This window comes from Salvelinus alpinus, chromosome 21, assembly GCF_045679555.1.
Source record: "Salvelinus alpinus chromosome 21, SLU_Salpinus.1, whole genome shotgun sequence".
NCBI lineage: Eukaryota > Metazoa > Chordata > Actinopteri > Salmoniformes > Salmonidae > Salvelinus > Salvelinus alpinus.
Genome location: NC_092106.1, coordinates 5,769,397 through 5,782,270, shown reverse-complemented (window position 1 = coordinate 5,782,270; position 12,874 = coordinate 5,769,397). Strand labels below are relative to the sequence as shown.

The 12,874-nt window shown below is 46.0% G+C and overlaps 1 protein-coding gene across 2 annotated transcripts; it reads right to left on the bottom strand.

The window, feature by feature from the left end:
* Window positions 1-370: 370 nt before the first annotated feature.
* Window positions 371-12,611, bottom strand: LOC139547667 (B-cell lymphoma/leukemia 11A-like). Of its 2 annotated transcripts, none has more exons than XM_071356651.1 (3): window positions 12,228-12,611; window positions 9,957-10,298; window positions 371-3,835 (listed from the first exon to the last, which is right to left on the bottom strand). In XM_071356651.1, the coding sequence occupies exons 1-3, from the start codon at window positions 12,277-12,279 to the stop codon at window positions 2,076-2,078; spliced, it is 2,154 nt and encodes a 717-aa protein (XP_071212752.1). In that variant the 5' UTR covers window positions 12,280-12,611; the 3' UTR covers window positions 371-2,075. The 2 variants fall into 2 exon arrangements, with proteins under 2 accessions (XP_071212752.1, XP_071212751.1); XM_071356650.1 differs by having other exon boundaries at window positions 371-3,838; window positions 12,228-12,608.
* Window positions 12,612-12,874: the final 263 nt, after the last annotated feature.

Genomic DNA, 12,874 nt, shown 5'->3' with positions numbered 1-12,874 from the left:
TTACAATGCTTCCCCCCCTGCGAGCTCAACCCCCTGGCACCCAGAAGCCTTCCAGCTTGCCCGTCTCATCCCAATTCCCTGGATATGTAGCCTTCCTATCCATACTACATAAAGTTCAACTGGCCAACAGATTGTGTCCCGTCACCGCCTTTTAAGAACTCTTTGGGTTGGTGTTAGTTTGATCTGTGTGGGTCGTTTCTCTGTGTACCGACTTCAGTCATCCTGAGTTATGAATGTTTAATGTCACAGCACTGGATGAGAGACCCTCTATGCTCGTTTACATCAGTCTGATGTTTCAGGAGCGGGTTCGCCATTCCTACACTGTGTGAGACCGAAATGCGCACAAGCACACACGAGAAAGAGAGAGAGATCGCTTTGCCTCAATTCTTTAATGAGACTCCTCATAACCAGGTCAAATGACAAAATGGTGTCAAGTTTACAAAGACAGTGATGCAGTTAGCCTCATTTTAGTCAGCACAGACAGAGAAAACCAAGAATTCTGGGAAACTGTTGAGTTTGAGGCATTCGGCACAGTCAATTGACGATATCAGTGGCAACGACATCTACGAGTGCCATTCTATGTACATAACATTGGTCCCTGAACAAGTATACGCCGCTCATGTCCATCAAATCGTACACATTTTACCCTATCACTAGTTTCATACACAACGCAAACAATTGTTTTTTCAAAGTGTCCAAACATAAGGGTTCCCTGCCACCAGTGTATATTGACATCAATAATGATAATGTAAGTCACAAAATAGTTGGTGACACTTCACTCAAACCATGTTCTCAGCCACTATACGTAAAAGGTTAGCCACAGTCATCTTGCCTTCCGCTGCGTGCATCGTCGTCGTAGGCATAGGCTCCGTTTCCAAGCAAATAAAACAGCTCGTCATGTTTCGGTTGTAGTTAGCCAGGCATTTGACCGACAGTTCAAGTGTTACCAAATTAATTTCCCTGCACACACTCGCAGTGCTTAATTTCCCACCCATCAACAAGCCATTTACTATAGCTCTCCAACGTGTAGTTTCATTTGCCAACCACTAACATGCAGTGCCCATAAATAAAGGACAAATTCAAAACATTTCAAACGGCAGCAAAACACGCATACGTAAGCTTCAAGGGGTCCAGCGTTTTATGACTGTAAACAAAGGAAAGAAAACGATACCCCCAAATTATGAGGTACAAAAGGAAATAAATCCACACCTGTTTCATTTGAAGTTAAATGGCAGTTTTTTTATGCTTAGCAGCTAAGCTAGGAAAACGTCAGCAGATGAGACTTCTACACATTTAGAAAAAAAAACATCAATACACACAGAGGAACAACAGGACTTTGCTGGGCCTTGTAAACTTTACATTAAGTGGCAAGTGTTGTGACAAAAGCACATCTAAAATGGATACTGAGAAACCTGTGTTTGGGTTTGTTTCCCCTTTGACCCCATCTCTGTCCAAACAACTAGTCTGTGGACGAATTAGAGTGTGACAACCACCCTGCCAGTTGTCACCACAGCAACAGAACAGGATATGAAAGCCTCACTATCATAGTAATCTCATGCCACTAGATATATAAAATGTAAAAAAAAAAAATATTACAAGCCCTTTTTTGCTTTCTACATTTGACAGTTCTGATTGGTAATCATCACTAGTATGTTGACTGAGTGAACCAATCAATTGACCACTGGTGTCCACTTCCTATATTGTGCTGGAGCATGGTGATCAACTTCCTGTGATCTGGTGGACTGTGGTGGTTGACTTCCTGTTCTCAAGTTCTATTTGCCGCCCTCCTTTCCATTGCATGTCAGGGTTTTGTGCTGTGGTCCAAGTAGGCGGGTTTGCATATGCTAATTGTCAGCTCTGGCGAGACGTGATGTACCTCAGCATTGCACAGATAGGGAATTAACAGGAGAGCAGGGTTGGTACCTAGATTCCAGTTTGAATTAATCCGCAGTTGAGTGCTAGGAAAGGTCAATTACAATTCTATGGATATTTATGTTGGTCAAAGTGGCTGGAATGAGTGACAGTCCAAGCCAGTGTACAAAAGTGTGATATGACGGCTAAGGTGGACCAGAAGTTTACGCCAAGCCCACGTCCGCACTGCCTTCAGTAGGAAGCTCACCCACACTATCCTCCACTACAGCTGGGCTGACAGTACCATCCACCTCCCCTTTCTGGTTCTCCTCCTCCGCCTCCAATCCCATCTCCTCCATGGCAGCCATGTTGTTTTCTGTCTGGTCCGTACTGGCTTCATCCTCCTCCATCTTGATGACCACCCTGTCATCCATTTGGATAAGGGCCCAGTTGACATCAGCTGCACTGGCCTGGGTGTAGGTCCCGACGCTGGCATGGCTCAGCCCGTGCACCTTCTTCAGGTGTTTCTCCAGGGTGGCGTACACAGTGAAGGGCACCCCGCACAGCTGGCACAGGAACGGGGCGCGGGCCCCGTGGGCGCCGTGGGTCTTCATGTGGCGTGTGAGCTTGGAGCTCTGGGCGCATGCGTAGCTGCACAGGCCACACTGGTAGGGCCGTTCTCCCGTGTGGCTGCGCCGGTGCACCGTCAGGTTGCTGCTGTTCCGGAACTGTTTCCCACAGTACTCACAGGCCTCCTCCTTCTTCTTCTTCCCTGACCCCCCGTCGTTGTTACCACCGTTACTGCCGATGACGCCGTTTCCTCCTCCTCCTCTCCGTTCGCTCTCCCTCTGCCACTCCTGGACCACCTCGCTGCTCCCGCCTGCAAGCCACTCCTTCTCTCCATCCGCCATCTCTCCGTCCCGCTCGCTCTCCCACCCTACCGGAGCCCTGTCCTCCCTCTCCGGCCGTTTGGGGGTGCAGTTTCCGCTGGCAATGCCACTCTCCCCACTGCCCCCAGTCTCTCCGCTTTCCAGTGACCCCTCTGAGGGGCTGGCGCAGGGGGACGCGTGCTGGGGCTCCTCTTGTCCCTCCACCTCATCGTCCGCCAACTCTCCCTGGGGTTGGAACAGCCTGAGCAGGCTCATGTCTGGACCTCCAGGCTGGGAGGAGAGAAGGATCAGTCCAGAGTCTGGGGAGTGATGCTTGGACAGGGACAGGTCCACCTCAGAGGTCTCCCTCTCTCCTGGTGCTCCACTCAACACCCTCTCTCCTGCCCCCTGCATTACAAACCTCTCTCTCATCCCCTGCCGACCCCCCTCATCCTCCCCTACCAGCCCCACCTCCACTCCCTCGTAGCCCCCTCTACCCACGCCCGTCTCTCTGCGGTGACTCCTCATGTGGCGAGCCAGCTGACCACTCTGGGCAAAGGCCTGGTCACACAAGCCACAGTGGTAGGGCCGCTCACATGCGTGGGTCCTCCGGTGGGCTGAAAGGCTTCGTAGGGAATGGAAGCCCTGGCCACACAGCTCACAGGGAAACCCCACCTGGATGGGCCCGCACTGGGGGAAGGAAGAGGCGGCCGGGGGGGACGGCGACGGAGAGGGGACCAGAACACCAGCGGTGGTGTTACCGCCATCAGCCAGCTCTCTCAGACAGAAGTTGAGGGTCTGTCGTTCTCTGGAGGAAGTGGCGGAGCTGGCCTGAGAAGCTGGCCTGCGGTTCTGCCGTGGACGGAAGATGTGGGGCAGACGCAGAACGGAAGGGTGGAAGGCGGTGGCGAGGGTGTGGCTCAGTTGACAGGGATCCAGGGTGGCTGCAGGTTTGGAGTGCTGGTGACCCCCTCTTCCCGTCTTCTCCTCCTCATCCTTCTCCCCGTCCTCCTGGTAGATACTAAAGGAGTGTATGTGCTGGGCGTGTTGGAGCAGGGCCCAGGCAGAGGGCAACACACACTCACACAGCTGGCAGGTAAAGCAGGATGGCTCTTCTGCTACAGAAACAACAAACAGTTAGTAAGTAAGCCAAACATTTTCTTGATCTGAGAAAATGTAAGGGTTCTCAATAGGTTTTATTAAAACAGCACACATCAGACAGTGGGAAGTATTGTGGATAGCTAGAATATAAAAAGGAACACAGTACGAAAAAGCAGTCTGGTTAGGGCAATGGTTAGGTGCAGAGAAACTAAGCTTGTTCAGTCAGTGAAGAGTGAATGACTACAGCAAGGGGGAAGATGCTTAACATTCTCTGGGTCAGGTCTACAGGACAAGGTAGTCTGAAGTTCAAAAATATATTTTAAAAATGCATTCTTCCTGCCTCTCTTCCTTCTTGAGACAGAAGCCAAGGAGAGAGGGACACGGAGATAGCGAAGGCTGTTGATTGGACCAGAAGCAAGGGAGAGATGAAAGATGAAAGATAAAAAAAGGAAGGACAGAGACGGAGGCCAGCAGAAAGGGGAGATGGATAGTTAAGTACATCTGGAGACATTTTTTAAACGTGGTTAGCTTTGTCTCTTAACCGAGAACCACTCTCCAATTAAGCTGCAAATTGCTAATTAGCGGAACCGAGAAAACGAAGGCTTTATGTAAATCAGGGACTGACTCAGCCAGCTTGACAAATGAGACCTTTTTGCATAAATCTAAATTGGAAAGAAGATCCTCAAATATTGAGGGGGGGGGGGACTGTTCTATTTTTTTGTAATGGTTCAAAGCCGATTCTGGTATAAGCCTCTTTCTTGTTTCCTGAAGTCAAAATCCTTCTGTATTTTACTGGAGGGGGAGGAGAGAAAATATGAAAAAGAGAGCAACTCTCTCGCTCGCCGTCTCCCTGCCTGGAGAGGATGGGAGACGTGGCGGACACATCCTTTAACTTAGCCCGAAGAGATGAGTAGAGTAGGAGAGAAGTTGATAAGATGAGAAATATTTTTTTTTAAAGGATGTAGCAGTGCCGGTCGAGAAACACCACAAAAATGTCACCCCTTGGATTGTACTTCAGACCCATCCTCCCACCTCTCAGCCTCCCTAACCCTCCAAATCTCTCCCCGAGGGGGGGGGGGGGGAGATATTATCTCAGGGTCCTGGAGTGAAACACAATACCCAGACGGTTTCTCATTCGCTCTCTTTTTTGTAACGATTCCCATTTGGCCCGGGGGGGGGGGGGGGGGGGGGGTCGCACTTGAATATTAAGCAGAAGCAATAAGTGCTAATTAAAAATGCAGATTGGCTAGGAGTACTAACGAGCAGCAGGCAGAATCGCTTCTCCCGAGGGAGAGAGAGAGAGGGAGGAGAAAAGAGTGTGGGGGGAGATTGGAAGAGGGCAAGCGAGAGAGTCCGTTGAAGTTGAGGGGGGAGAATAATGTTAGAGATGAGAAAATAAATTTAAAATAGAATAAATACCAAATAAAATGAGACATCATAATAACCTATCACATTCTTCCATCTCTCTCTCTCTATCACACACACACACACACTAGTGTGAAGGGACACCTATCCGTTGTGGGATAACTGCTCTTTCACTTTGAGTCATCTTCCTCAGACATTCACTGTGGCATGTATTCATGAATGCCAAGGGAACCAAGGCTTCTACAAAACATTTAAAAATAGGACTGTTGCCGACCATAGCACTGAATGCAAGGGAAGTCAGTGAGTATTTCACCTCCCTTGATATAAAAGTATAAAACAATAGTCAATCAGCGTTGAGCTAAACTGAGTGTACTCAACTGTGAATGGTCCTGGCACAACCAACAACAAAAAAAGTAAAGTGAAGTCAGTTTGGATTTGGCTTCACTCTAATCACATCGGCCTGGCACATGGTTGCCCATGAAAGGACGTTAGGGCTAGTGCGCAAGAATTTTAGCCAAGTAGCCTAGGACAACAAAAAAATTAAAGCATTTCCTGTATGACAGAGTCATAGACCATTTAGTCAACATGAAAGAGGGCGGCAGGGTAAGTCAAAAAAAAAATTGTACTTCAACGAACGAGCGCACACAAGAAATTAGAACCATGGACATCATATTTAGCTTACGTTGAACTAAATTGTTTTTGGTATCTATTAGTTGTCACTGTATTAGACTAAACAGAGGTGATTTGATGATGTTGAAATGGTGATGGAATAGTGGAGGCAGCTCCTGTTTTCTTTGCGACTTGTGTTAACTCTCTGTGGTTCTAAATCAATAGTTGTTTAGTCGTCCGAAAATGTCAGAAACAGTAACGTCCTTGACCATGCTGTAGGTCATGTAAAGCCATATGCTTTGTGGACTTCACCGGACAGTGATGAAACAAAGGTGTGGTTGAATTTATTCTGCCACTGTCTTCTTATTGTTTCTGCCATAGGTGTATATCACATACTACCGTTCAAAAGTTTGGGGCAATTTCTTGCATGGAATAGCCTTTATTTCTCAGAACAAGAATACATTGACGAGTTTCAGAAGAATGTTTCTGGACATTTTGAGCCTGTAATTGAACACACAAATGCTGATGCTCCAGATACTCAACTAGTCTAAAGGCCCGTTTTATTGCTTCTTTAAATCTGCACAACAGTTTCAGCTGTGCTAACATAATTGCAAAAGGGTTTTCTAAATGATCAATTAGCTTTTTAAAATGTTAAACTTGGATTAGCTAACACAACGTGTCATTATAACACAGGAGTGATGCTTGATGATAATGGGCCTCTGTACGCCTATGTAGATATTCCATTAAAAAATCGACCGTTTCCAGCTACAATAGTCATTTACAACATTAACAATGTCTTCTGAACAATTTGATGTTATTTAAAATTTATTTCAAAAACAAGGACATTTCTAAGTGGCCCCAAACGTTTGAACTATCAAAACAAACATATATTTCTCCCTTGTGCCAGTGCAAAGATACCATTTACTGTGTAGAAAAAGTGAGAATAATTTAGCTACCATATCAGTGATGATTTATTGTGAATGAAATGGGTGGGTCAGAGTTCATACAAATGAACAGTAGTCAGTGAGACCGACCTATCTCACTGTCACAAGGCATATGAACTACTAGGTAATAGATCAAACATCACAATTTCATCATTTCACATAGGTTGTAATGTTTTTTGTGGATGGGGCTTCCCCAGTGATTTTACCCACACACCGCTACTGCATATTCACTCTCCTTCCCACGGTCAGAAAGACCCACAACACATAGCGCATACAGTACTGTATTCAATCCTAGCATACCACATACAAAAACATTTAACTTGAGTTACTTTTTTTTTTAAAGTCCAATGCAGACGTTTTTTATTTCAATATCAAATCATTTCTGGGTAAAAATGTAGTGCCTTACTGTCATTGTTTTCAATTAAAATGGTCAAAAAAGAAACAAAAATAGCTTCTTAGCAAAGAGCAATTTGTCAAGCAAGAATTTAACTAGGACTGTCTAGGAGTGGTCTGAGTGGGGAGGGAAAACTGAAAACTAGCTGTTATTGGCAGAGAGGTTGGAAACAACTCCATCCCACCAAAACAGGCTGAAATTTCAGGTGGTCTTTTTAAAACCGCTCTCACACCAATAGAGAATTGTCGTCATTTTCACAATATGGCCGTATTATTCCAACATCAGTGTGGAATAATTGTAGAATAATAGTGAAGACATCAAAACTATGAAATAAAACACAATAACGAGGCTATATACAGGGGGTACCAGTACCGAGTCAAGTGTGCGGGGGTACAGGTTAGATGTATTTGTACATATAGGTAATGGTGAAGTGACTATGCATAGACAATAAACAGCAAGTAGCAGCAGTGTACAAAACAAATGGGGCCGGGGGGGGGGTCGTCAATGTAATAGTCCGGGTGCCGTCATACCGCTCAGGAAGGAGATGCATTCTGTCTCCTAGAGATGAACGTACTTGGGTGCGAAAAGTGCAAATCAATCCCAGAACAGCAGCAAAGGACCCTGTGAAGATGCTGGAGGAAACAGGTACAAAAGTATCTATATCCACAGTAAAACGAGTGCTATATCGACATAACCTGATAGGCAGCACAGCAAGGAAGAAGCCACTGCTCCAAAACCGCCATAAAAAAGCCAGACTACGGTTTGCAACTGCATATGGGGACAAAGATTGTACTTTTTGGAGAAATGTCCTCTGGTCTGATGAAACAAAAATAGAACTGTTTGGCCATAATGTCCATCGTTATGTTTGGAGGAAAAAGGGGGATGCTTGCAAGCCGAAGAACACCATCCCAACCGTCAAGCACGGGGGTGGCAGCATCATGTTGTGTGGGTGCTTTGCTGCAGGAAGAACTGGTGCACTTCACAAAATAGATGGCATCATGAGGAAAGAAAATGATGTGGATAAATTGAAGCAACATCTCAAGACATCAGTCAGGAAGTTGAAGCTTGGTCGCAAATGGGTCTTCCAAATGGACAATGACCCCTAGCATACTTCCAAAGTTGTGGCAAAAAGGCTTAAGGACAACAAAGTCAAGGTATTGGAGTGGCCATCACAAAGCCCTGACCTCAATCCTATAGAAGATTTGTGGGAAGAACTGAAAAAGCGTGTGCGAGCAAGGAGGCCTACAAACTTGACTCAGTTACACCAGCTCTGTCAGGAGGAATGGGCCAAAATTCACCCAACTTATTGTGGGAAGCTTGTGGAAGGCTACCCGAAACGTTTGACCCAAGTTAAACAATTTAAAAGGCAATGCTACCAAATACTAAATTGAGTGTATGTAAACTTCTGACCCACTGGGAATGTGATGAAAGAAATAAAAGCTGAAATGAATCATTCTCTCAACTATTATTCTGACATTTCACATTCTTAAAATAACATGGTGATCCTAACTGACCTAAAACAGGGAATTTTTACTCTGATTAAATGTCAGGAATTGTGAAAAACTGAGTTTAAATGTATTTAAATGTATTTTAAATGTATTAAACTTCCGACTTCAACTGTACATGTTGTCATGCACCATTGACTCATTTCGTTATTAAAAGTGACCTTGTTTTGCTTGGTGGAGATACGGTACAGATCTTGGGTAGTGCACGTGGGTAGCTCTGTTGTATAAGCCTGTGGGCACGAAGAAGAAAAAAAACACAGAGAGAGAGAGAGAGACACACCGACATGGAGAGAGATAACATGAAAACAAAGCAGCTAGAGACAGAGAGTGAGTGAGTTAGACAGAGAGAGAAAAAGAGAGAACATGTAAAACAGGCAGCGAGAGACCGAGAGAGAAAAACAAGAGAAAGACACGGACAGACGGAAACAGAGCATGCAGCATTCCCCTGAGCGTTACACAAAGGAAGGAAGTGCAAGTGGCTGTGTGCGTTTGTGTCTGAGAAAGAGTGTCTAAGGGTCCCAGTTCCAAAAATATGCATATGAACAAAACATTTTAAAAAGTATATTTTATTGTCACATACACAGGATAGGTGCAGTGAAATGTGTTGTTTTACAGGGTCAGCCATAGAAGTTTGGCACTCCTGGTGCAAATGAAGGTTAAGTGCCTTGCTTATGGGCACATTGATCGATTTTTCACCTGATTGGCTCGAGTATTCGGACAAGCGACCTTTCGGTTGCTGGTTCAACGCTCTCACCGCTAGGCTACCTGCAGCTCTAACAGTGGCTACCTGCCGCCCTAAGTCTCATCTAAATGCAGATGATTGGGATGCCCATCTGATGGACAACGTACACCTGCACTGAGAAGCCATGCAAACCCACCAGAACGATGGTGACATTATCCTTTTAAACATGTTGTGAAGTATGACCACACCACAGCCTGTTGTGACACTATCTCATCGTCCCTCTGGGCTTATAGCACAGCCAATCTTCCAGTGAGCGCAGGCCGTGTTATTGCGTGGCCAGAGAGCACTGTGCCTTGCCCTACGTGTTTACCTGGCCACTTCACCTGAGAGAGAGTGTCAAGGAGATAGAGGGGAGCTCAGGTGCATTGGAGCCCTCAGGGGCCCCCTGGGGCCTCAAAACACTGCTGCCTAACCTTTCCACACAATTACCCAGCGCGTTGCAAACTCAGAGGCCTCCGCAGCACAGCAACGCCCAGTTAATGAGCTGGACTGGAAGGGGGGAGAAGAGAAGAAAACAAAAGCAAGAAATACATATATATTTTTAAAGTAACTAATTAGGGACCTGCCAGCACTCACCTGTTCTGTTAGGCTCCACCTTCACACTATGCTCCTCCCCTCTGGACCTGTCCGTCACTCTCCTCAGCTCCACGAACCCAGCCTCTACCTGAGTGACAGCGCCGCGTTGCTGTGTCCGGTTGGCTGGGGAGGGAGGGGTGCGAGTGTTGGGGTCGTGATTCCGGGAGCGGCAGCCCCCCTGTTTGTGCTGGATGAAGGCCAGGATGCGGGCGAGAGGGAAGGCCTGATCGCACTGCCCACAGGTCAGCAGGTCACGACTCTCCTCACGACCCCTGACCTGGGGAAGGGACCCCCACTCCTCTAATGACGAAGGAGCGGCAGTGTCCGAGGGCTCAGGGGCATCTGGGAAAGATGAGCGAGGGAGAGTTAGATAAAGAAGAGGGGGAAGAGTGTGAAAGTAATTAGGGCATTGGAGTGTTAGTGGAAAGGCGGCGAAGACTGAGGGAGGAAGATGAACATTTAACAAAATAGCAATGACTAAGAACTTGTATATTCTTTCCTTCGTGTCATCCTGTAAGATCTTACAACAGGGAGACCATGGGAGACACCATGTTGATTGGGCAACTGCTGATAGGGCCTTCAGAGAAAATGACCCCTCCCCGTTTCTTAAAATGCTACTTCTGATGCTGAGCCACTCCAGCCAACACTCTTCACCAGTGCCACAGTGGGAGTCAGGCTATTCCAGTCAGCCGACACTGACCAATTCCCCCCCAACCGCTCCTTTCTCTGAGATGGCAGGCTGCATGATGTGTTCACTGACATCACTGCTTAGTAAAAATATATATTTATGGTAAAGTAAAAAATATATATTTATCAATGGATACCAATCCCCGAACGTTCACACACGTTCTCAACAACCAGGCAACTAGGCAAGTGAGAAAGTGAGTAGCCATGACTTGAAGATGTTCACATTCACCCGGGGCTTGAGGCCAAATGAACCATTATCACTAAAGAGAGTTATGAGTCTAACATGAGATTACTAAAATGAAATGTATGGTTTAGATTTTAGCACCTCTGCAGGGATGTAGTCTAGTTTCACACTCAACTCCAATTTCAGTCTCTCTCATCAGAGCCATAAACGTAGGCTACAAAAGAACATGTCCGTGACTCATTTATGACCCATGTAGACTCAGCCAACCACAGGGATGGTTAATGACTGTTGGTCAGGTTTGGAGTTGTTCCAGACAGTTGTTTGACTGGTCCTCAAAACTCGATAAAAAAAAGTGGAGAGAGGGAGTCAATAAGGTCATGTACACACACCTTAACGCTTGGAAGGGCTTCACCTGCCCGGACAAGGCCGAGTACAGAACAGGTACAGACAGTACAGTCACGCTGAGGAGCTCACCGGTGGTTACTCAAAAATGTCACCTTTCCTGTTTCAGTGCAGACAAGCTAGGCGCGGTTGCACGCACACTATGAATAGTCAAGGCGTGTGGTCAAACTAGACACGCTCTACTGGCCTTCGTTAGGGAACAGAGAAAGTTGCGTGTTCTTTCAGAGCACTTCAGTGTTTTAGTCAAACGCATGCCCAAAGTGTACTAGAGAAGAAAAACGATCTCATCACAGAACCCCGTGGCTTAACCAGAGCCGTGTATCAATTTGACATACAACTATAGATCATTATGATTGCCTACATAAAGGCCTAGTCACAAGTCAAATGTGTGGGGTTTCCAGGGTATATTTTGAAGAAACTGAGATATGCGAAAGAGGTCAGTGGGGTTGTTGTGAGGGCAGACTATATCCATCTCCTCTCTCGCCTTGTCATACACGTGAACACGCGGTCTGCCCCACAAGGAAGCGTTCGCAAAATAGGAGATAATTCAAACACAAAATATGAGATAATTCAAACAGTCTCCACAGACAAGACATAAAGAAAACCCAGGGAAAAAAAGACAGTGGGCCAGCAAGGAAATAAAGTATAACGCCGAGTCCCCTTTTCAGAACCCAGAGCAAAAATGTTTATTACCTGTGCTTAATTAAAGCGACCTTTTATGTGTCGCCTACGAACATATTTAATTTATTTTAACTATTTGTTACAAAAGGGAGTGTGTGGGGCCTATATATCAGCTCTTTAAAAATATATTTTTGATGAACTTTTATCAATGATTGAACTTCAATGTCAAGGTCCGCATACCAACATAGCCTGACTGATACAACCCCACACCCACCCACCAAAAAAAAGGTTAACATGAATACGTCGTATATGAAATACATAACATGCATATAGGCTACCTCTTATTAGGGAACTATGGACATGGCCTCTCAGCTTACCTTGAATTGCACTCAGGTGTTGCGGTCGGCTGCCTTGTTTGCGTCTGGACATTCTGCTTAATCACACCAGTCAATGTTCGCCCGGTGCATCCACACTCCAAATCGGAATCTAATTTAAAAAGTATCAAGTTGATAAAGAATAGCCTTGACCAAATGACTGTGTAGCTCTACGTCACGGACGGGACGTCGTCGTGACTAACTGTGTACCAGCCAGTGTTCAAGTTCAGGCTACCAGCCCCACAGCGGATGAAAGAAGGGGCAGGGGCAACATAGGCGCCGCCCGCCACTATACTACTCCGACCCCGCCCTCTACACAATGTCACAGACACAGTTTGTTTTACAATCCTTTTAGGGACCAAACAATTGATTGCCATTCAAAAATCACATTTCCCAAACTCCTAAACATAACTTTAACTCCTAACCCTAAATAGACGTCCTTGTGGCGACCAGAAAAATGCATCCACTTGTCCTAATGTTCATTGTTTTACTATCCTTGTGAGGACTTCTGTTCCCCACAAGGATAGTAACACCAAAAACATAATACACACACTCTCTCTCTCTCACACACAGTCCTCCTGCAATGGTGTCATCATAGTCTAGACTGGTTTGGCTTCTATAAGCAATCAATATTAGTGGCCTATTTATTT

Excerpts from the sequence above, each read along its gene's own strand:
- LOC139547667 (XM_071356650.1), bottom strand. The coding sequence starts at position 12,279 with ATGTCCAGACGCAAACAAGGCAGCCGACCGCAACACCTGAGTGCAATT. Across the intron at positions 10,299-12,227 it reads ACACCTGAGTGCAATTCAAG|ATGCCCCTGAGCCCTCGGAC; the intron begins GTAAGCTGAGAG and ends CATCTTTCCCAG. Across the intron at positions 3,839-9,956 it reads GGTGGAGCCTAACAGAACAG|CAGAAGAGCCATCCTGCTTT; the intron begins GTGAGTGCTGGC and ends TTGTTTCTGTAG.